General features: G+C 42.6%; 1 protein-coding gene across 6 annotated transcripts in view; it reads right to left on the reverse strand.

Annotated features, from left to right (window-relative positions):
- Vwc2 (von Willebrand factor C domain containing 2) overlaps positions 1 to 22,952 on the reverse strand; it is a 133,859-nt gene that overhangs the window by 73,687 nt on the left and 37,220 nt on the right. The window contains exon 3 of one of the 6 annotated variants that reach the window (XM_087196083.1): positions 1,050 to 12,191. The exons of the other annotated variants lie outside the window; for them this stretch is intronic. Within the exon in view, the coding sequence (XP_087052209.1) occupies positions 12,157 to 12,191 (35 nt within the window). The 3' untranslated portion in view covers positions 1,050 to 12,156. Of the gene's footprint in view, positions 1 to 1,049; positions 12,192 to 22,952 lie in introns of those variants that run through there. 6 annotated transcript variants of the gene reach the window in all.

Genomic DNA, 22,952 nt, shown 5'->3' on the forward strand with positions numbered 1-22,952 from the left:
AAGAGAGCCAGGACAAGGAGGGAGAACCCATACCCAAACACTGCCCCTTTCCCGGGGGCTTCCCCATGCCAGTTTGGTGCTAAGCTGTGAGAACCTGGAGTGAAGGGGCTGCAACCCTCCCTGGCAGCAGAGCAGACACCTGCACACAGCCGTACAACAAAGTGAATGCCCAGAGACTCCCGAAGCCGAGGCCAAGGCAGGCAGGGGCTTGGAATTCAGAAACCCACCATGGAATATCACCAAGAGCAGCTTCAATTTAGCCTGGGTACAGTCCTGAGCTCTGTAAAGGGGGAAATTCAGATCCAGCCCTGCAGACATTGAAGCCAGCGGGGAGCTTCAGTTTTTCAATTTTTTAGAATTTGTCTTAGTACATGTTTGCTGTAGCCGATGATTCCACTCACTGCGGGGAGCTGGTCCAGGTACAGACAGTGGAGTTGCAGAAACTAGAGGTCCAGCAAGGAGCCATCTGTCATCAGAAAGAGGCTTTATCTCTGCTCAACAACAGGGTCCTCTGAGCCCCCAGCACCACATCAGGAAGAACCTGACCCAGCCCTGGAGATGCAGCCTCTCTCCCCTCACTGGAGCCGATGAACTTAGGGAGACTGAAGGCGACCAGGAGGATATTTGGCAACCAGGACTCTCCTACACCGCTGACAGGACTGCAAACTGGTACAAACCCCTGCAAAATTGGCAATTCCATACAACTTTGATCAGGCCTAAGCTGCTTCACCCCTTAATTTTAATTAAGAGCAAAAGAAAGATAAAAACGTTCTTATCAGTTTATTCTTTACTGACCCAGACTGGAAAGGAACAAGATGGCCATCGGCAGGAGGGTGGATTTACAAATGGTGGTTTATTTTGTACAAACCCAACACCATTCTGCAAGGAAGAGGTATCAAAATGCAAATCAAGGCGGCTGTGGTTGTGCAAGTTTATAATCCCAGCACGCTGGGAGGCCTCGGCAGGAGAATTGAAAGTTTGAGCCCAGCTCAGGCAAATTATCAACCTAAACTTAGCAAGACCCTGCCTAAAATAGAAAAGAACCGGGGATGTAGCTCCGTGTGAAAGTCCTGAGTTCAATCTCCAGGGCTGCAAAATTAATTAGTTAATTAAAAAGCAAATCAGCATAACATGGATGAATGGCGGCAAAAATATGATGTCGGGGTAAAGAAGCAGACACAAAGTATCTCCCGCCAGATTCTGCTTACATCACGTACTGGAACAAGCATTCGGTTGTATGTAAGCCAGGCCCTAATATAAAGGACTTGATAACTATCTAGGAGGAAAAAAATCATTCTGAAAAAATGTGGATACAACAGTGTGGTTTAAGCATTACACTTTATAGTAAAAAACTAAACTGTGATGGGGGAGGGGCCGCTCAGGGGCGGAGCACATGCTGGTCCCGCAGGAGGCCCCGGCTTCCCTCTCTAGCGCTGAAAAGAGGGGTGTGGGGTGAGGCGGGGCTGCAAGGAGGCTTCCTAACGCCCCATTCTCAGAAGTTGGGAGAAGAGAGGGGAGCTACGGAGTAGACAAGTCATTATGTAGACGCTTAGGGCTGTGCTGACTATCACAGGATAGCCAAAAATAAAGCAAGCATCTGCGTTTGAACATAGTTTAACCCTAGAAAGTAAATAACTCACAATTACCTCTCATCTGGTACAAAGGAAAAGGGTTACTGTTGAGTACTACATAGGAATAAAAAGAGACACCGATATAGGGCACCACGTAATCCCAGTAAGGGAAATGTAACTCCCAACCTGCTAGATATCCCAAACTCAAGTCCGTGGTCTTTAAAATCAAAGAATGAATTCTAGGAGCAACGGAGGTTAAGAGTAGGAAGACATTTAACGAGAGAAAGACAGCTTCTGTCTAAGGGAAACACAAGGGGGACCTGAAAATAGGTTGCCCACGGACCTCGTGTCTCAAAGGGGTTTTATAGGGAAAGCCATGAGGTGAGGCCGGTACAAAGTGGGACAAAACTGTAAGATCCAATGGAAAAATCACAAGGTGGCCACGAGTGGGACAAACCCATGATCCATCAATAAGATTACAAGTGTAGTTGCCCAGGCGATATTGATTAAATGAAGATCAAATGGGGAAGCTAGTCATGTAGCAAGTACAAGGATTTCCCAAAAGGAATGGGCTAGTTAGGGATGTTTTGGTTGCCAATTACGGTGATTGGTGTCTTTCTAGAATATTAATCACTGCTCTTCATCCCCAGGGGAAGTAGGTGGGTGTAGTAGTTTCTCTCTTTTTATAATGTTAACCTTCAGTGAATGTGTTTTCTACGCTCAGGGCAGAGCCCTGTCTGCCTTATAATTTTTCACTAATTTAGCCATCTGCAATAATATGACTAGCAACAATAAGGAAGATAAAGGAAAACTGGGAGAAAATGATATCCCACGGTATGGCATATTTTGTAACATGCTGAAGAATGTGACCTACAGAAAATTAAACGTCCTCGCTCCTCCCACCTCAGGAGCAGAACACGGTGGTGCTGTCTGGACCTCCATGGCTGTTTGGAGACCAGAGAGAAAAGAGGAAGTAGAGTGAACAGGGCCACGGTCTGTCCCTGCCCTGACTTCCACTCTGGGGAAGGAGAGGGATGGATGTAGCCACACCTAGACGGTTCCCAGCAAGAGAAAGTCTGCCCGGGGCCATTCAATTCCAAAGATCTGGGCCCAGGCCATTCATTCCCATAAGAATCAGTCACAACTTCACTCCGCTTTCCCACTTTCCTTCTCCCTCTGGGAGGAGGAACAAAGCTGCCGGTAACCTCCGAGGCTGGGTAAATACCCTCTGGGAGTCCCCTGCTATGGGGCCCTCTGCACTTTAAGACATTCGATGGCTTTTCCCCATTTAACCTTTGTCAGTCTTTTTTTTCCCAGTGAATACTGTAAGGCTGTGGGGAGATTTCCCTCACCCCGACAGGGTTAGTCTGTATAAAACCCTGAAATGTGCTGGATTATTCTATAAAAAAGATGAGAGTGGATTTAATATGAATAACAACATTTTTGAGTATGTCAAACAATTTTGATGACTATAAAAATCACTTAAAACCAATATAGACAAACATACTAAAGAATGAGTAAAGATTCATTCTACCCCCATGAGTATAAAAAGTCAGAATTGGCTATAAAACCCCAACAATAGGAAAGAGTACACAAGATCTAAACAAAGATGCAAATCTCACTGTAAAGCACAACTGCCACCTGAAATACTAATGTATTCACAGAATACAAAAGACCAAGCTAAGCAAGGAGTAATTTTTTTAAAATTTGAAATTATAATATTATATTGAAATCTGGGAAAGTTATAAGGATGAAACATTATGCTTACATGTAACTGTGCCTAAGACAAAGAAAATAAAATAATTGAGAATAAACTGATTTTCCTGACAAAGAAAGTTGAATATGCTAAAGATGAAAATTTTACCTAAGAAAATATACAAAATTTGTGTAATATTAAATTGACTGTAAGACAAATAATACATTGTGCATTCTGGGGGGAAAATGTATGCTTATATAGTGTACCTATCAGGTGCCAGACATTTAAATAACTTAAGTCATCTTTTGTGATAACATTTTCAAACTTTCAAATAATTGTTAAATTTATTCAGATCCACAAGAAGTTTATTAAGACTTTTCAAATGAAAGTGCTCAAGAGCTCCAGCCAGATTAATAACATGCAACAAAACACTGATATTGAAGAATATTATTGATTTTGATGTCTTTAATTTCTAAATTGTGTATAATTTCAAAATGATTTTTCTTTAAGCTAAAATTAGCCAAGAGGAGGATTCCTCTTTTTTTTTTTAATTGGCTGTTTACAGGACACACATTTGTGCACTACTAGAGATAGACTTGCTTGTTCATCTCCATATCTTACACTTAGTGCCACACCTCATATATGAGAGAAACTTGATTAAAAAAGTTTAGTGACTGATTCTGTTTCATTTTTTGAATCCACTAAGATTTTATTTGTGGTCTACCATATGCTGAGTTTTTAAAAATGTTGTAAGGTGTTTGGAGGAAGTCTATTCTCTTCTCTGCCTAAATGATTTCTGATAGGTCTTCCACTACCTCAGCAGCTATTATGTATAGTAGCTGCCCTCTTCCTATGGTGCCTTGCCCCCTCCCCTGTGTGACGTCATGCCAAGATGGTTGCTCCCACCAAAGAACAAACCCTTCTTCCCAGCATGCCCCTGGTCCCACCTAAAGAGTAACCTAATACTCGCTCACCTCCTACCACCTAGTAAGGTCACCAGCTCCTCCACTCCCTGATCACTACCTCACTCAACTCCGCCTCAGCCCCTACAAACCCCACCCCTGTCTCTATAAAAGACTCTCCCTGGCCCGGCCATGTTGCTTTTGTCTCTCCTTTGTTCAGAGACAGCCCAGCAGATCTATTCCCCTAATAAAGGCTTGTTGTGGCCTGGTCTGGTCTTGGTCTTCGGCCCTTTTACCTGACAATTTCATACGTAAGGATAGTGAAATGAGCTTATTAAATAAAGACTCCTCATATCTTCATATTGAAAGCAAAAATGGGGCCGAGGATTTAGCTCAGTGGTGCTGCCACCTGCCTTGCAAATGCAAGGATCTGAGTTCAATCCTTGGTACAAAAATAAGTAAGCCTTCTTGCCACAGTGGTGTTGCAGACTGAAAACTGTCTCACAGGTAACAATGATGAAAACTTGGCAAATAAAACAAAACAATTACTGAGAGGTGCAGGAAAAGCAGCCTCGGTGGGATTGCAGATCAGTAACTTAATTAGATATTTTATAGGCAGTTAGACAGGGCCAGCCCACAAGGAGCCAACATGGAGGAGAGTGAAGATACATTCACCAAAGGCCAAAACTGTAAAAGAAGAGAAACTACCACACCCATGTAGGATGAAGAGCAGTGACTGGTATTCTAAACAAGTGTCAATCACCTGGGTGGGGGGCCAAGGTCTTAACCCAGCCTCTCCAGGAAATAACCCTGACCCACCCTTACTGAAAATCCTTGTACGCTTGCTACCTGACTTGCTCCCCCATTTGACCCCCATTTAATCAATATTACCTGGTGACTGTACTTGTGATCTTATTGGTTGGTCATGGTTTTGTCCCACCTCATGCCCACCTTGTAAACTTTCATTGGGTCTCATAGATTTGTTCCACTTTGTACCCACCTCACCACATGGCTTTGGTGTATAAAACATCTTTGAAAAGTGGGGTGGATGGGCAACCCACTTTCCGGTCCCCCTTCTGTCTCTTTTAGGCATAAGCTTTCTTTCTCCCAATAAATTTTTCCTACTCTTAACCTCTGTTGTCCCTAGAATTCATTCTTTGATTTTAGAGAACAAGAACTCGTGTCTTGGATACCTAGCAGGTTTGGAGGTTACATCTTTCCCCCCTATATCAGTGGGACAGCAGGATATGCTGGGGTAGGGCAGAGAAGCTGGAGAGCCAAAAGAGGGTAAGGCCCATGCTTGGGATTCAGACTGGCTGTATTCCTGGTGGGTCAGTAAGCATATGCACTGGGGAGTCTAGGGAGTCAGCCAGAGCTGGCATAATGACAGAGATACCCTTGAAAGACATGCTGCACCACAAAAGACCCCAATTTGAACTTTTTGACCCTACGAGTTTCCCAACACGCATGCAGCTCAAGCAAAAGAGGCTGAAGATTTACTGTCTTGAGCTGTCAAAGGACAGCTGGAAAAAGGAGAGAATAACTTGGAGGCAAGGAAACACAGAAAAAGGCTAAGTCCCAAATACCAGCAAAAACTGCACCAAGTATTTGACCAGTAAATGGCAATGGCAGTGAGATCTCCTAGAGCCTCCTGCTCAAAAGGAAGCAGCTATAATCAAACAATCAGTAAAACAAACAGAAAACAAACAAACAAACAAACTGGGCCAAGCTGGGGCACTCAAGGTGTGAGTCCAGACAAGCCAGTGTCTCTGGGTGAAGAAAACATCAATCTTCAGAAGAAATACCTGAGTCTAGATTTGCTGCAGCACTAAAAGGTATCTGCCAAAAAATGTATACACCAGGAAAAGAAAAACTTGTATGAACATTTTAATACTAAATTTATTGAGATATCTTGAGGTTAATACAAGTTACCTTTGGCCTCTACAATTACAAGTGCTCAAGGTGGGGGCCATCAGCTTCCTGACACTGATTAGTATAGGAGACTGATGAAGCATGTATACATTTTTTTGGTGGACTCTATAGACAATGCAGTTTTAAAACAAAAATTAGTGTCCAAAGGAGAAAGAAGAAAATAATATGCTCCCCATATTGAAGCTGAAAAACAAACACTATAGAAACCAACTTTGAGAAGGTCTAGATATTGGATTCTTGACAGACTTGAAAGCAGCTATTCACGTATGTTTAAACATGCAAAAGAAAACACAGAATGAGTTGTGGTGGAGGTACATGTGATAAACCAAGACAGAGAAGTGAAAATTATAAAAACAATTCTGTAGAATTTCCAGAACTCAAAAGTCCAATTATGGAAGTAAAATCCACTAGATTAATTGAACAGAAGATTAGACAGAACATAAGAACAATCAATGAACTTAAAGATACAGCAATAGAAATTAGCCAATTTAATGAACAGAAAGAAAAAAAGATGAAGGAAAAAATGAGCAGATTCTCAAAGACCTATCAGATATTAACATAAGTTTTTAGATGTGTAATTAACATCCAAAAAGACAGGAGAACAAAACAGAGATAGAAAAAGGTTGAAGAAATAATGGCTGGCAATCTCATAAATTTGGTAAATTTAGCAAGGTAAGAAGACATTAATGAAGAAAAAAAATCAAATGTATTTCTATATTGAAGCTATAAACAGCTGAAACTGAAAGTTAACAAAACATTTCTAGTTAATGTTAGAAGAATATAATATTAGGTATTGACATAATAAAAGATATGGAAGACCTACACAATATAAAACATGACTATGAGAAATTAGAGGTCACCTAAATAAATAGACATGCCATGTTCATGGATAGGAAATCTAAATATGGTTATTAAGCCTATTCCCCTGAAATGGGTCTGCATATTCACTGCAATCTTATTCAACATTCAAGCAGGATTTTGTAGAAAGTAACAAGCTGATTTTAAACTTTTATGACAGTTCAGAAGCCAAAGCAGTTTTTAAAATAAAGTTTTCCAACTTACAGTACCCAATTTCAACACTTTCCCTAATTCTAGTGTAATGAAGCATCTGATGTGGGCAGAAGGGTAAACTTAGAGACCAATGAAACCGGATAAAGGGTCCAGAAACAGATCCTCAGTTCTATAGTCAATTAATTTTTGCTAAAAATGTCAATGGAGGGCTGGGGATTTAGCTCAGTGGTGCCGTCACCTGCCTCACAAGTGCAAGGTCCCAAGTTTGAGCCCTAATACCCAAAAAAAAAAAAAAAAGTCAATGGAAAAAGGTAATCTTTTCAAAAAATGGTGCCGGAACAACCAGAAATCAATATGACAACAATGCAAACATCAACCTATATCTCCCTCCATACACAAAAAATGTGGCCCACATATGATAAATCTGACAGCTAAAATGATAAAACTGGAAAACAATACAAGGAACTTTGCTACCTTGAATTAGGAAAATATAAATCCACAGGTTATCAATAGGTCACCAAAAGTAAACCATGAAGAAAAATTGATGAATTTTCCCAGGGCTCTACAAGTTGAAAAGCAGGAGCATCCTGAGTTTGAACCCAGCCTGGCCAGCTTAGCAAATTAGCTGAAATAAAAAATAAAAATAGAAAGTGGGCTAGGGATATAACTCTGAGCAAAGGCCTTGGGGTTAATCCCCAGTACTGGGCCAGAATGAATGATTGGGGAGAGGAAAGAAGGGGGAAAGAAAGGAAGGAGGGAGGGAAAGAGGAAAGAAGGAAGGAAAGTTGATGAGTTGAACTCTGTCAAAACTAAAAACTTTTAATACTATTTAAAAAGGCAAGCCATACACTGGGGGTAAATATTCACCATACAACACAAACACACATGCGCACACACACGTACACACACACAGGACACAGGATTTGTATCAACCTGTTCAAGTTAGTCATGAGAATCACAAAGGGTCTTAGGGGCCCGGCCGCTGCTAACTTTAGATGCAAAGCCAACTGGCAGAAGCCATTGGGTCCCAAGTACCCGGGGACGGCCACTCGCCGCTCCTTATGGGGATTACTCCATGTGCCCATCTCAGGGGGCCCAGCCTGCTCCACCAAGCCCTCCCCACCCATCTGCAGCTCCCAGGCATCTCCATGGCCCCAGCCCTCTGCGACCTTGTCTCTGGATGCCCCATGCAGGGAGCCTCCATGACAGCCTTGTGTGATGCGGTACTGTTAGCAACACAGGGCTCTGCCTTCCGTCCCTCCAAGAGCCCTTCTGTTCATCCTGCTGCCCCAAACACCTACAGTCAGACCTGAAATCATCTACTTATGAGCAAACCAGAGCCCTCGCACGGTACCAAAGAGCATGCGTCCAGGACAGCGGGCTGGGAAAACACACCTCGGACACCTTCTTACCCAGTGAGCCACCCTCCTGCACACCCAGCAGTCCCACTCCTAGCTTCCTACACAAGATAAATAAAGATGCATGTCCACTTACTACGTGATGGACATTTACAGGGTTTTTCTCCAGTTTCTCAGTTGTGCTAAGTGGACCCATACAATGGAACTCTGCGTGGTCATGAACACAAATGGGCCGACCTGGGCCATAACATGGATAAATCTTGAAAACATCCTGGTAAGCAAAAGAAGCTGGGCATGGAGACATTCTTACTTTATTCCTGAACTCTATAAAGCTCAGGTTAAGAGCCACAGTGACAGGAGGCAGATCAGCAGTTGCCTGGGGCCAGGGGAGGCTGAGAATTGAACTGCATGGCCAACAAGGGAGCTTTTATAATATGCAACGCACACTTCAGGAACTGTAATAAAGAAAGAAATTAAAAACACTGCAAATTTATGTATGACAACACATAATTGTTCCAACAGTAACAACTCCCTGAAACTTCAAAAGCTGGTGTTTGTTTCTTCTATTTGTTGAATACTATGATTAAAGCTTTCCAGCTGATTTTGAAAGAACCATGCAGCTAAAATAGAGAATTTATTTACAAAAAAAATTCAAAGATTTTTTTAGGCATGCAGGTTGACTTCAAAGTGGCTCTTCCAAAATTCAATCAGGTCTAGAGAAAATCTAGCTGATGGAAAGCTGAATTTTTATTTGCAAAAAGAAGGTTTACACAATTTTTAAATTTTGATAATCACAGCTTCTATATTTGTAGCATATCACAGTTTGGATGTATGAGTAACATGCACAGTACAATCAACTCCAAGTGCATTTCTACTTGGTTAGTTACATCGGTTAATGAGAGCATGGTTTCTATAACAACAGTCAAACATTTACTCCTAGTACCAGTCAAAAATAATTTTACTTTCAACATTGAATTTTAAAAAATGTATTTAAAATTGATTCAGCAATAGGGCTGGATAGTCTGTCTTTGATGGAATTAACTTCAAAATGCTTTGTTTTGACTCTTAAGTATTGAATTAAAACCAAAAAAATAAAAAAAACCCACAACTGGCTTTGTTTTTGAAATTATTAAATTGATTTTCTACTTCAAGCAAGTAAGACACTGATATAAAACTGATATTACTTAAGTTCTGCATTTTTCTTCTTCTGTTGAAACCAACATATTAGCAGTTCACTTTCTGTACAGCTATAAAGAAAACTTGCAGTTGAAAATGAATGTTCATGTAAATTCCAAGTCACTGGCTTGCATGCAGTTCTGAGGAGCCAGAGGCGATGACTCTTACTGCACTGTGGGTCCCCGGGTGTCTTGAGAAGGTCTCAGGAGGCCCCTAAGCTCTGAGCTAGAAGTCAGTGCTTCATAAGCAAATTTATATCTCTTCTTTGTTTGTACTTAGCCAGTGAGATCACTACAGTCCCCATCAATAACAGCACAACGTTAGGGCAAACTAAACCTTCATTATCAATACTCCTGAGAAATGGAAATCAATGGTAAATGTTGGCAAAATGCCCCCCCCACACTTCCTTCCTGTCCTCTGTCCTTTTGAATTGCTAATGGAAGGATTATTAACAAAACCGGAAAATAATTAACAAATGAATTGCGGTCACCTCTTCAAATCAGCGGTCCTGCATCTGTGGATTCAATCAACCTATGGAACAAAACTCTAAGACAATCAGTTTATAAAGAGAAAAGGCTGGCTTGGGTTCACAGTTCTGGGAGCTCCAGAGCGCGGTCCGGTGGACGCATTTTTCTTAAGCCTCTGGAAGGACCCTGGGGGTAGCACCGGCAGGAAGCACATGACAGGGGGACACGTGGTGGGGCAACACTGCTCACTTAGTGACACGGAAGTAAAGGAGAGAGAGGAACAGGCCAGGTCCCAGAGCCAACTTCAGGGGCACACTTCCAAAGACCTAGTGACCTGCCAGGGCTTCTGCCACCTCCCAGCAGCACAGCTTGAAGGCCACCCTCTAAACGTGGGCCTTTGGGGGAACATCTGTGATCCAGACCCAAGCACTGAAATTGAAAGTGTGGAAGGAATTCCCTACGGTACATGCGCTTTGGCCATTATTCCCCAAACACAGTCTTCCGGCTACTTGCATAGGATTCAGTCATTATAGATGATTTGAAGTGCAAGGGAGGGTGTGTGCAGGTGACAGGCAAATACTGCACCACTTCATGTACGGGATGGGATCATCTACAGATTTCGGTCTCTGTGGATGCCCAGGAGCCACCTGGCACCCCTCAGTTCAGAACCCCAGCCTTGGCTCAGCTCCAGACTGGTCCAACCAGTTCCCTGAGCAGGCTGAGGAGCCTCCGGATCTCACCACACTCACTGTGGTCCAGGGCCAGTCCTGCCGTGCTTCCTCTGAGCTCTCCAGGCACCCTGGGTAAAGCTGTCAGTTTCTCACCTTTGCGTGGATTTCGAGTGATGGATCATTGCCATTTTATTTATAAGCTGCCAAGGCACTGCAAGGCTCAATGACAGGGAGAGTCAATACTAGGGACTCACATTCGACTCTGTGTCCCCAAATATAAACAGTAACCATACTTGTATTCTTTGGCAAAAGGAAACGAAATTCACATTCTTCTTAATTGATCAGAATATTTGAACAAAATGTTACCAATGGAATATTTCAGGAGTAGTTAAGACTCATTTGCAACAAATGAATTGCATTTTAATCATTATTTCTTTTTTTTTTTAAATTGTTTTAGTATATGTCTGCACTGCATAATGATTACATCTCTTACAAAGTTCCTCCAAAGAAAGAAAAGACTGGACAGAAATGATTTCCTTTTAAACAATATCCTTTTATTCTCCGTCTGCTTATGAAATCTTAATGAACGAGCCATTCCTTGGAGCTCTCATTATTCGTGGGAGCCAGAGGGCAGAGTTTAGCGTCTTCATTACACCGATGCTGCATTTGAGATGAGGACTGTCAGGCCACTGAAGTGCTGGTGGCTCCCAGTCATGGCATAGCCTGGATGTTTCTGCCACTCCTGCCGAGCCGGAGCTCCACAGAGCCTGCAGTTAGAGCTCTCATGGGGCATTTTCAAGACGTCCAGTCAACACCATGTCCTCTAGGGGGTCCAGGCAGACCTCGAGGGTCCATCTGTCCCAAAGCAAGCACAGGGAGTGTGGCGTGTCTAACCCCACTTTATCTGGAAGGGAGTAAGGCCTGGGAAATATATTGTGGGTGTCAGAATAGGCTTTCCCAAAGTAGGAAGGACCGTGGAGCTGAAGAAATTAAGCTAATGCAAGAGAGCTCTCTCTCCTCCACCTATTTGCTTGAAAGTACGACATGGACAAAAGGTGTTGCCTTAGTTATTTTCTCCTCACTGGGACGAGATACCTGGCACCTAGAACTTAAAAGAGGACAGGTTTGGTTTGGTTCACAAGTTTTAGAGGATTCAGTCCACAGTCAGCTGGCTACAGGCAGCAAGGGTACGGTGGTGGAAGGGGCTGGCAGAAGAGCTGCTCACGTCATGGCGGCAAGGAAGGAGAAAGGGAAGGGAGGCTCTGCGGAGGGAGATGGCCTCTTCTGGCTCACACCCCAGTGACTGCTCACCTCTCTGATAGATGCCACTTCCTACCAGTGCATTCAGCTCCGAACTCTTCAGTGGATTAATTCAGTGGGTGGAGACCCAGCTCTGTGCACATGAGCCTGTTGGGGGACATTCCAGATCTAAGCCAGCTGTAACAGGTGTCCTGGTTCCCCTCACCAGTGAACCAGAGACAGCTGGAGGTGCTCAGCAGGGTCTACAGTAGCACGCTCCACTCCGGCCACACCCTGCCACTTTTCTTCCTTCCCCGGGTTGCTGCCGGCAGAGACTCAAAGTCCTTTTACTTCGTCTCATCGCTTCTCCAAAAATTCCCCATTCCCTACTGAAGATGCTCTGTGGCCTGGAATTCAAAGCCACCTCTTCGATAACTCCCATCTCCCATGTACATATAAAATTGTGTGTTAATAAACTTGTTTTCTCCCCTTCCTGTCTTCTGCAACAGGCAGCCATTCCCACTATAAACCCTTCAGAGTTGCCCATTTTCCCTGAACCATAAACACACTTTACATGTTAGGCTATTCAGGGTGGCCCAGGTGTCTCGCCCCTCAAGTCCTGGCTGAGAACAGGATGAAACTGAGCAGGTTCCGGTCCCTGGCTTGAGGCTGCCCACTGCCCTGTGGGAGAAAGTGGTTAACATAGGGCTCCAGTGGACAGAGGTGACGGCTACAGCAGCGCACACACACAACCTGAGACCGTGAACATGAGGAAGTCCCAGATTGCGGCATCGGAAGGCAGAGGACAGGCATTTGCTCTGACCTTTGAAAATGAGTCATTTTGTTTGTCCTGGAAGATTTTAAGGAAGTTTAGCTGAAGCAACCGAGCAGGAAAAGAGGTGAACATGAGCAGACAGCTCAGCGATTCTGTGTAGAAGCAAGATGGGAAGAACTGCTGCAGGTTCAGGGACAGCTGGCTCAGGACAGCAGGAGGCTGTGAGCTGAGTGGACATCTTTCCAAGGGCCTTCCAGCATCCAGTCAGGGGAGGAATGGCATCTGAGTAGGCATTAATCACATTTACTTTCTTTTCTAAGGCCCTGCCCTCTCTTAAATAATATTTTGTTCAAAAATTTAAAGGGAATCCATGTCCATTCTCTCCTACTTTGCCGATCTTATTTAGGGGCCAGGACAGCGTGGTGCTCACCACACCGGTGGCCTCAGAAGAGCTGACACAGCCCTGCTGCCCCCACTGCAGATTCATGGGTCTGTGTAGCAGAGCCGTGAGATTCCCCTGCCCAGACTGGGGCTTCTCCACCTTCCACTGTAGGGGAAAGTGACATGGCATCCAAGATGGGGAAGAACAAGAAAGTGCGCAAATTGATGGAGGAAAAATCATCCTGTCTGCACTGCCCAAAGTGGGATCACTGGATAATCATGTAACAGACACTCACACATTGGTGTCGAAGAATGACAGGTTTTAGTGCTGAAGGGCTCTTGAAGTCATCTGGCCTGTTCTGGGAGGTATTTATCTCAGCTGCGCATCCACTGAATTAAACAATTCTTCCTTTTCTGCTTTCCAATCTATCTTCTTCAAATTTCGACCCTCAGTGCCCCTTCCTCCCTCCGTTTACCCAGAGGCAGACAAGCACAGCATTTGGTGGCTGCCCTCAGGGTGAAGTCAGGTGTGTTCCTTTGTATCTACCTCCATCTGCTCAGCAAATCACCAGTTAGTTAGCTGTTCCTACAACTGCTGTCCCTAAACAGTTCTTTAAGAATCAAGTTACAGCATAAGCTAAGATGCCCACACTCATTCCAGAGGCATACGACTCCTAATATTTAAAAAAAATCCAGGGTTCCTAATTAAAGAATTGGCAATGTTTTCCCCTATATGATAAGGGTTTACTCAGAGATAGCTGATGTGTTTTCAAAAGACACTCAGTGAATGTGTGATTAAAGATAAATTCAGTTCACGGCTGTCAGGATTAGCAAATTGTAAGTGCTTTTAAGTGAAGGCATTTGTTTTAGAAAAGATGAGATGTAATTTTCAGAATTAGAGGTTTAGGGTACCTCCTGGGGTAACGGACTCCTTTACACCTGAAGTTTATCTTCCTGAAAGACAAATAAAAGGTTTGAGTTTTGCTGCTGGAATCGGAGCAGAATGTGTCTTCTGATTGACAATGAGGGTATTTTACATTCCCTACAAGCATTCACTGAAAATCCTTGCTGAGAATATTCACTGGCTCATTCTTCTGGAGACGGAGACAGATTGGGCAAGTCATGCACAGGGTTATTTGTCTGCACACTGTCTACCCCGACACATCATTTCTACCAGAATGCGCCTCGTGTAAGCACGGTGGCTGCAATTCAAGTTACCTCTGCTAATGGTGCCATTGATCATCCAGCCGATGTGGTAAAGTTATTGGTCTTGGGATGAATGGATTTATTGTGTATTGTGACAACTGATTTTCCTTTTGCAGAGGGCACGGGCTAGAGAGATTTTTAGACCACTGTATTAATGACCAAGGAGCTTTTAACCGAGGAGTGATGTCCAAGGAACAGACATGCATCATCTCTGAGGGGCCTCAGAGTGAAAGACAGCTAAAGTTTAACGGCTTCTGCAGCCTCGGTCTGCCTGCCCGAGCCTGGGAAAGTTGCCATGCTGTTCATGGAACACATTTTAGGGACTGACTAAAAGGAAATTTGTCAAAGTGTGCTACTATTTTTTAAAAATTTATTGACATGGAGTCTCACTGTGCTGCCCAGACTGGCCCCAGGTTGGTTACTTTTAGGAATCTGATTTTCTGGGGGCAGAGGTGGCAGGAAGTAGTTCCCAGGCTCTTGATTCAACAGGAGGGACTTGAATTCCTTAGTCCTCAAAGCAAGCCTACAAAGGAAGCAGGGAACATTATCCCAGTTTTGCAGGTGAAGAGAGCGCAGAGTGGAGCTGATCAGTCCACTAGATGAGGGCAGATTTGGGTGGAACGGCCAGTGGCCAGTGCCGTGCGCACACTGCTTCAGGGCGCTCTGTTTAACCTGCCCGCTCAGTGTGGAGCAGAAGACTCGGCCAAGCCTTTGTCTCCCATCAGGCCATGCCTGCTCTTCCTCCCATTCAGCCTGCCTCAGGACCTGCACCGCGATCTCTGCATCTGTTCCGATTTGAAACAGACCCCGTTCCTAAGCCCCCACCTCCACCCACCTTCCACAAGGAGCCACCGAGTCAGTTGACCTCTGAGGCTTCTCTGTCTTCCTGCACCTGCTTCACACAAGGCTCCAGCCCACATCCAAGCTCAGCCGAGGTTCCCCTTCCCTGGACACTGTGACAACAGCCTCGATTCTGAGTCCTGAAAACAGGATGACTTTGAGGGCTCAAATACTTTGCACCATTTCCAACCTTAAAATCCCTTCTTTGGCTTTGTATTCCCTGTAGGTTAAATCTACCTCCTCAACACGCTGTGAGGTCCTCCACAAATTGGCCCATGACCATCCTCATGCCCCTGCCACACTTCCTGACTGAGTCCACCTCCGGGATTATAGCACGAATCCAGTTCACCATCATGGCACCTTCTGCCTCCGACTGGCTCTGCTCTCGAGCCCTCTCTATCTTCCTCTTCTTCTCCTTCCTTCTGTGGCCCCTTCATGCATCCTCCTTGTGCACTGCTGAACCTATCTCACGCTCTGTTAGCCTAATCTGATTTTTTCTGGAAGTCCTGCTATTTGTCATTTTGTTTTCCAAGCCATAGAGCAAAGAGTCAGTTAATAGCACCTGAATGAATTAATGAAGGACTTCAAAGTCCAACATGCTATTTAGTAGGAGCTGACCACCCACTGAAGTAACTCTTCTTAGTATCTCCATTTTTCAAGTACAAGGACACAGAGAAATTAAGTTAGTTGTTGACCAAAGTCTTATTCTGAAAACCTCACTGAATTACAGCACAGCCCAACAATTGGGGTTCACGTCAGTGACTTTGTTAGTTAGCTCTTTATCTCTGTGGCAAAATCCCCAAGAATATCAATTTAAAGGGTGAAAGATTTATTTTGGCTCATGGTTTTGGAGGGTTCAGTCCATAGCTGTCTGGCCCCAAGGTTACTGGGCCTGGGTGGGGTCAGCACAATCATGGCAGGAGGGGGTGGCAGAGGAAAGCTGCTCACCTGAGGCAGCCCAGGGCCAGAAAGCAGAGTGAAGGAACCAGAGTGGAAGGGTTGGGGACAAGATATGGTTCCCAGGGTTACAGCCCCAGGAGCCAGTCCTTCCACCTTGGGCCCACCTTCCAGGAGCCCATTTAGCTGGGAACCCATCCATGCCTTGATTACCCCATCGATAAGGTTACTATCTCCGTGATCTGATCACTTCCCAAAAGCTCATCAGTGCACCATTGTGGAACATTTAAAATCTAAACCATAATACTGGGCTTTGGTCATCAAGACCCATTTATACTATGTTCAAAGCTGTTTTCTTAAAACGGCAGAAAGTATACTATATTGAAGAAAAAAAGCCATTCTAGATATTTTGAAAATTCAGGTGCTCAATAGTGAAATAATGAGGCATCATTTTCTACAAACTCAATTAATAAGAGGTTAGCAAGGTTATAATGAAACCAGAGGCTTTGTCGGTGTACACAGCCTTTCATAAAACAACAGGCCAATATTATCAGAGTCACAAAAATGTTTCAAGCCTGTGACCTAATCATCTCACTCTTGGGAATTTATCCTAATGAAATAATTCAAAATCAAATCAAGGCCACATACACAGTGATGTGCATTACTTTCTGCCCAGCCTCCCTCTCTGCTGTCATCATAATTCAACCAGAACAACAAACCCAGGATATTTATAAGACAACCTCCCTTTCAGACAATGAGCTCTTTAAGGGCGGGAACCCTAACTTGTGCTAACTTTGTGTTTGCAAAGGAGTAAACAGTAAATACCTCAATGTTTCACTTTAAAAATACAATGAAAATGTGCACATGCACCTCCAAAAATGTAAAAGCAGAACCAGAGGTTGAACAAAAGAAAATGCTTAACAAGGTGTCTCCACATTCTCTACACTCAGGGTATAATGGGATTAGTTGCAAGTTCCGAAGCGAAGGCACACAAGAGCATAGAGACTTTTTTTTTTTGGCACCGGGGATTGAACTCGGGTCCTTGCGCTTGCGCAGCAGGCGGCAAAACCACTGAGCTAAATCCCCGGCCCGATAGAGACTTCTTAAGAAGCAGGCAATTTGGGGACATGTCAGGAGAGGACATTTGGGAAGCAAGGACATTCGGGCACATGTCATGAGATTTAAGAGTGTGAAGCTGGGGCAGGGACTTGAGCTGCTCCTCAGCAATGTCAAAGGGCATCGTGTAAAATGGAAATGGCCAAGCCTAGTGGAGATCAGAATCAAAGAAGTAAAACCATGGCACAGATGTGATATATATGGCTAGGAATGTAAAGTGGACCTAAGTCAGAAAAGTACTTCACTGTAATAAACTGGAGCACCTCTTTCAGCCAGTCTGCCTGTAACTTATTTTAAAGTTCTGCACCCATGTTTGTGAATGTAAGGGCCATTTGAAGTTGCTGTGAAATCTTACAGAAGAACTACTAATTTACAGATCTCAGGAGAGGGAAAGGGATTAAACTCCTGAGTTTGAGAGACCAAGCTCTATCCACCTGTGCTCAGTATTTGTCAGAAGTGAGCCAAGAGCACTCTCAGCAGGGACCCGGGATGGCAGCAGTGAGCCCAGAATTAGCAGCATGGAAAGAAGTGATGAAGAGCAGCATGAGAATACAGAACAACACCAGGGCACTGAGTGCTTCTCCAAATAAGAATGAATAGGCCCACCAGCGGCCAGCTTGGCCTTTCGGTCAGAAGGGTTGTGGGTGGCTGTGGCCTATTCTGACCTGCTCGCCTTGCCCATTTACATCCAGGAGACTGTGAGGACCCCTGGGCACGCCCACCAGCCACCAGCTTAGCTGCCTGGGGGCCTGCAACAACAGGCCCCCCACCTCCCCACCCACCTCTGGCCTCTTGGCTGTGCAGCTACCTGGTTCCACACTACAGAGGCACAGGGGGACATAAAGGCCATTGTCCTGAACTGCAGAAGTGAACAAGAGAGAGGGCCTCTCTTGGGCTCCCTGATGAAAACTGAAGCCCACTGGAAAAGTGAAGAGAATCTCTGCAATAAAGGCACACCAGACAACCATGCTTGGTAAGTTGGAGGGATAATCACCTCCTATCAGAACCTGGACTATCTTCAGGGGAAAGGCAGTGGGAACCTGCAGTGGAGCCTTGCAGAGTTCAACCCTGCAGGAGGACAGGGAGCTCAACTTGGGACTTGCAGCCAGAAATCTGCCTAAATCTCACGGGTCTGTGACTGCTTACTGAGACTCACTGACTTATAACTGCACACTGCTGCCCACGTTGTCTATTGTGACAGCAGAGATATACCCTGAAGGAGGCCCTTCATTTTTGTCTTTTATTTGTTATTTTCAAAATTACCACTATACTTTTTGCTCTTAATTTTGATTTTTTTTTCTTTTTCTACAAATTTTTCTTTTGCTCTTTTTTCTTTTCCACTTTTCTTTCTCTCTTCCTCTCTCTCTCTCTCCCTTGCTGTCCCACATTGTTCTTCATCTCCTTTTGTGTTCCTGTTCTGGCCCTAATTCATATTTCTTCTTTATTTTTCTTTTCTTCTCTCTCCTTCTTTTGTCTGTGCCCTCTGGCCTCACTGCTAACCTTCCCCTATCCCTCTATCTACCTATTCCTCCCTCCCGAACTCCTTCTAACTCCCCATCCTGAAGGGTAGAGGTGCTATATTGAAGAGTTTATTCACTATAAACATATGTTGGATTGGTCCTTGATTTTGATTTAATTCACACAGTTAAAGGTGATAGATTAATAACCATGACAAATTATCATTTTCTAAAAGGTACTTGATGCCATTGTGTTGCTGATTGTATCACTTGGGCTAAGGTGTTGTAATTGATCTAATCAGTTATCCTTCCTGGTATAATGAAAATGATATAGCCTCAGAGCTATTAGAGACTCAAAACTTAAAGACCAGCTATACCTGGAAGACACCTCTGAGAAGCAATCATTCCATAAGGGTTCTAAATCCATCAACAAAGATAATTATAATGAGCAACTTTAAAGTATCAACCCTGGAACTAAACCAAGGACAGTACCAAAAACAAAATGAGAAGACATTTAAGCAAGTCACAAACTCAGACTTCCACCCCACAAAAGGCAAATTCTGAGAGAAACGAGGTGGAAAAGTCTGATAATCAACCGCCTAGACACTCTGAACTGACAGCACAGGAAGTAACACAACAAATGAATGAGGCTGTAGCAAAATTCAAAAAAGAAATAATCTCCCAGGTAACTACAGAGATGGTGAGCAGAGTGAAAGACATGATTAGTGGCTCTAGAACAGAAACAGATAAAAAAAAAAATAGATGATCTTAGAAACATGCTGGAAGCCATGAATGCCCAGCGTAAGAAAGAAATGGAAAACACAATTGCCCAACATAAGAAAGAAATGGAATCCATGAAACAGATTCAAACAGATATTCAGGAGATTAAAAACTTCATCGAAAGCATGCATAGCAGATTAAGGGAATCTGAAGATAGACTATCAGATATAAAAGACAGAATTGCAGTTAAAGAACATGAAAACAGAGATTTCATAAAAATAGTAAGAAACCACAAGAAATCAATCCAACAGCTGCTAGATGATGCCAAGAAGAATAACATAAGACTGATAGGAGTCCATGAAAACACAGGAGAAAGTATAATCGACATAAAAAAAAACCTGTTCACACAAGTAATTGTAGAAAGCTTCCCAGATAGAGGTAGAGAATTGGACATACAGAAAAGTGAGGCATACAGAACTCCAACTAGCTGTGATAAAAAAAAAAGTCTATGCCTAGAAATATAATAGTCAAGTTCCAAGAAACCCAACAGAAGAACAAAATTCAAAAGGCAGTTAGAGAAAAGAAACAAATCACCTACAAAGGAAAGCCAATCAGAATCACAGGAGATTTTTCAACATAAACCCTCAAATCAAGGAGACCCTGGACTCAAGTATTTCAAGTCCTAAAAGAAAATAACTTCCAACCAAGACTGTTGTATCCTGCAAAATTATCTTTCAAAATTGACAGGGAAATTAGATACTTCCACAACAAAGAACACCTAAGAAATTTCATGAACACCAAACTGGCACTCCAAACAATTCTAAGCAATATCCTAGAAAAAGACAATGAAGGTTAAAACTCCATGAAGCCCAACAGAGGGAAGCCACCAGGCAAAGTAAGAAACTAAAGAAAAGGGGAGGGGGCAAAGAAATAAAAGAGCCAACAACAGCATAACATCATGACAAGGATGACTCAATATCTATCAATTATAACTATCAATGTTAATGGTCTCAATGCACCAATCAAAAGAAATAGACTGACAGAATGAATTAAGAAGTAAAATCCAACAATATGCTGTATACAAGAAACACACCTAACTCAAAAAGAAATACATAGACTGAAAGTAAAAGGATGGAAAAACAGTTCTCCATGCCACAGGAACCCAGAAAAAAGCAGGGGTAGCAATTTTATTTGCAGACAAAGTAGACTTCAAATCAAAATTAATTAAGAGAGACAAAGATGGTCACTACATCCTTGTGAAGTGAACAGTCCAAGAGGAAGAGATGACAACCCTAAGTATATATGCACCAAATACGAATGCCCCCATCTATACAAAGCAAATGTGAATGGACATGAAAAACCAAATAAACACTAATACAATTGTAGTTGAGGACCTCGGTACCCCATTATCACAAATAGACAGATCGGGGTGGGGATTTAGCTCAGTGGTTCTGCCACCTGCCTCACAAGGTCCCGAGTTCAATCCCTGGTACCAAAAAAAACAAACCCAAAAAACAAATAGACAGATCATCTAGACAAAAAATTAACAAAGAAATTCTAGAACTGAAACAAGCTATTGATCAAATGGACTTAAAGATGTTACAGAGTGTTCCACACCACATAATCAGAATACACATTCTTTTTGGCTGCACAAGGGTCATTCTCCAAAATAGAACACATGCTAGCTCATAGGACATGTCTAAGTAAATGTAAAAGAACTGAAGTTATCCCCTGTATATTATCAGACCATAGTGCAATAAAATTGGAGATCAATGACATAAGAAACTGCAAAACTCAAACAAACACATGGAAATTAAATGACTCCCTCCCGAAAAAACAATGGGTCACAGAGGAAATTAAAGAAGAATTTAGACAGGTTCTACTAGTAAATGATAATGCCAGTACAACATACAGAAATCTATGGCACACAATGATAGCAGTTCATAGCAGAAATTCATAGAAATTCATAGCAGTTAATGCCCATATTAGGAAAACAGAGAGAACTCAAAAAAATAACCTAATGCAGAACCTCAAGCTCCTAGAAAAAAAGAGCATAACAAACCCAAATCTTGCACAAGAGAGGAAATTATAAAGATCAGAGCAGAAATCAATGCAATGGAGATGAAGAAAATGATACAAAAAAATCAATGAATCAAAGATTTGGTTTTTTGAAAGAATAAATAAAATCAATAAACCCTTGGCCAACCTTATCAAAAAAAGAAAAGGCTCAAATTCATGCAATCAAGAATGAAAAAGGTGAAGTCACAACAGACCCAGCAGAAATCCAGAGCATCATCAATACCTGCTTTGAGAAACTGTACTCTAATAAAATGGAAAATACAGAAGAAATGGACAGATTCCTAGATACATATGAATTGCCAAAATTAAATGAAAAAATATAGAAATTCGAAACACCCCAATTACAATGAGTGAAATTGAAAATGTAACAAAAAATATACCAACAAAGAAAAGTTTAGGTCCTGATGGCTTCACTGCTTAATTCCACAAGACATTTAAAGAACTATCACTATTACTCTTTAAACTCAACAAGGAAATTGAAAGGGAAGCAAGGCTACCAAATTCATTCCTGGAAGGAAGTATTACTTTGATTCCAAAACCAGGGAAAGACCCAACCCAAAAAGAGAACTACCGACCAATCTCCCTAATGAACATAGATGCAAAAATCCTCAACAAGATACTGGCAAACAGAATACAGAGGGTCATCAAGAAGATCATACACCCTGACCAAGTCGGATTTATCCCAGGCATGCAAGGATGGTTCAACATTTGTAAATCAATAAATGTAATACACTATATCACCAGAGTCAAGGACAAAAACCACATGATCATCTCAATAGATTCAGAAAAGACATTTGACAAAATCCAACACCCATTCATGATAAAAACACTACAGAAAATTGGAATAGAAGGTCTTTATCTCAGCTTGGTTAAGGCTATCTATAAAAAACCAACAGCCAACATCATACTAAATGGTCAAAAACTGAAAACTTCCACGTTAAAATCAGGAACAAGACAAGGATGCCCACTATCACCACTCCTGTTCAATATTGTTCTGGAAACATTAGCCATAGCAATTAGAAAAGAGAAAGAAATAAAAGGAATAAAGATAGGAAAGGAAGAAGTTAAACTGTCATTATTTGCTGATGATACGATACTTTACATAGAAGACCCAAAATACTCTGCCAAAAGACATCTAGACTTAACTGACAGATTCAGTATAGTAGCTGGATATAAGGTGAACAACCAAAAAACAATAGCCTTTTTATATAGAGCATACTTCCAGAACTACTATATAGATTTAATGCAATGCCAATTGAAATTCCAACAATATATTTCATAGAACTAGAGAAAACAATCCAAAAATTCATTTGGAACCAGAAGAGACCTAGAATAGCAAAAGCAATTCTAGGCAACAGAGATATGGCTGTAAGTATTACAATCCCCAACTTGAAACTATACTACAAAGCCACTGTGATAACAACAGCATGGTACTGGCAAAGAAACAGACCCAAGGAT

The sequence above is a fragment of the Heterocephalus glaber genome, unplaced genomic scaffold, assembly GCF_053883595.1.
Source record: "Heterocephalus glaber isolate CG9 unplaced genomic scaffold, H.glaber_assembly_v1.0 deba00001610, whole genome shotgun sequence".
Classification (NCBI taxonomy): Eukaryota; Metazoa; Chordata; class Mammalia; order Rodentia; family Bathyergidae; genus Heterocephalus; species Heterocephalus glaber.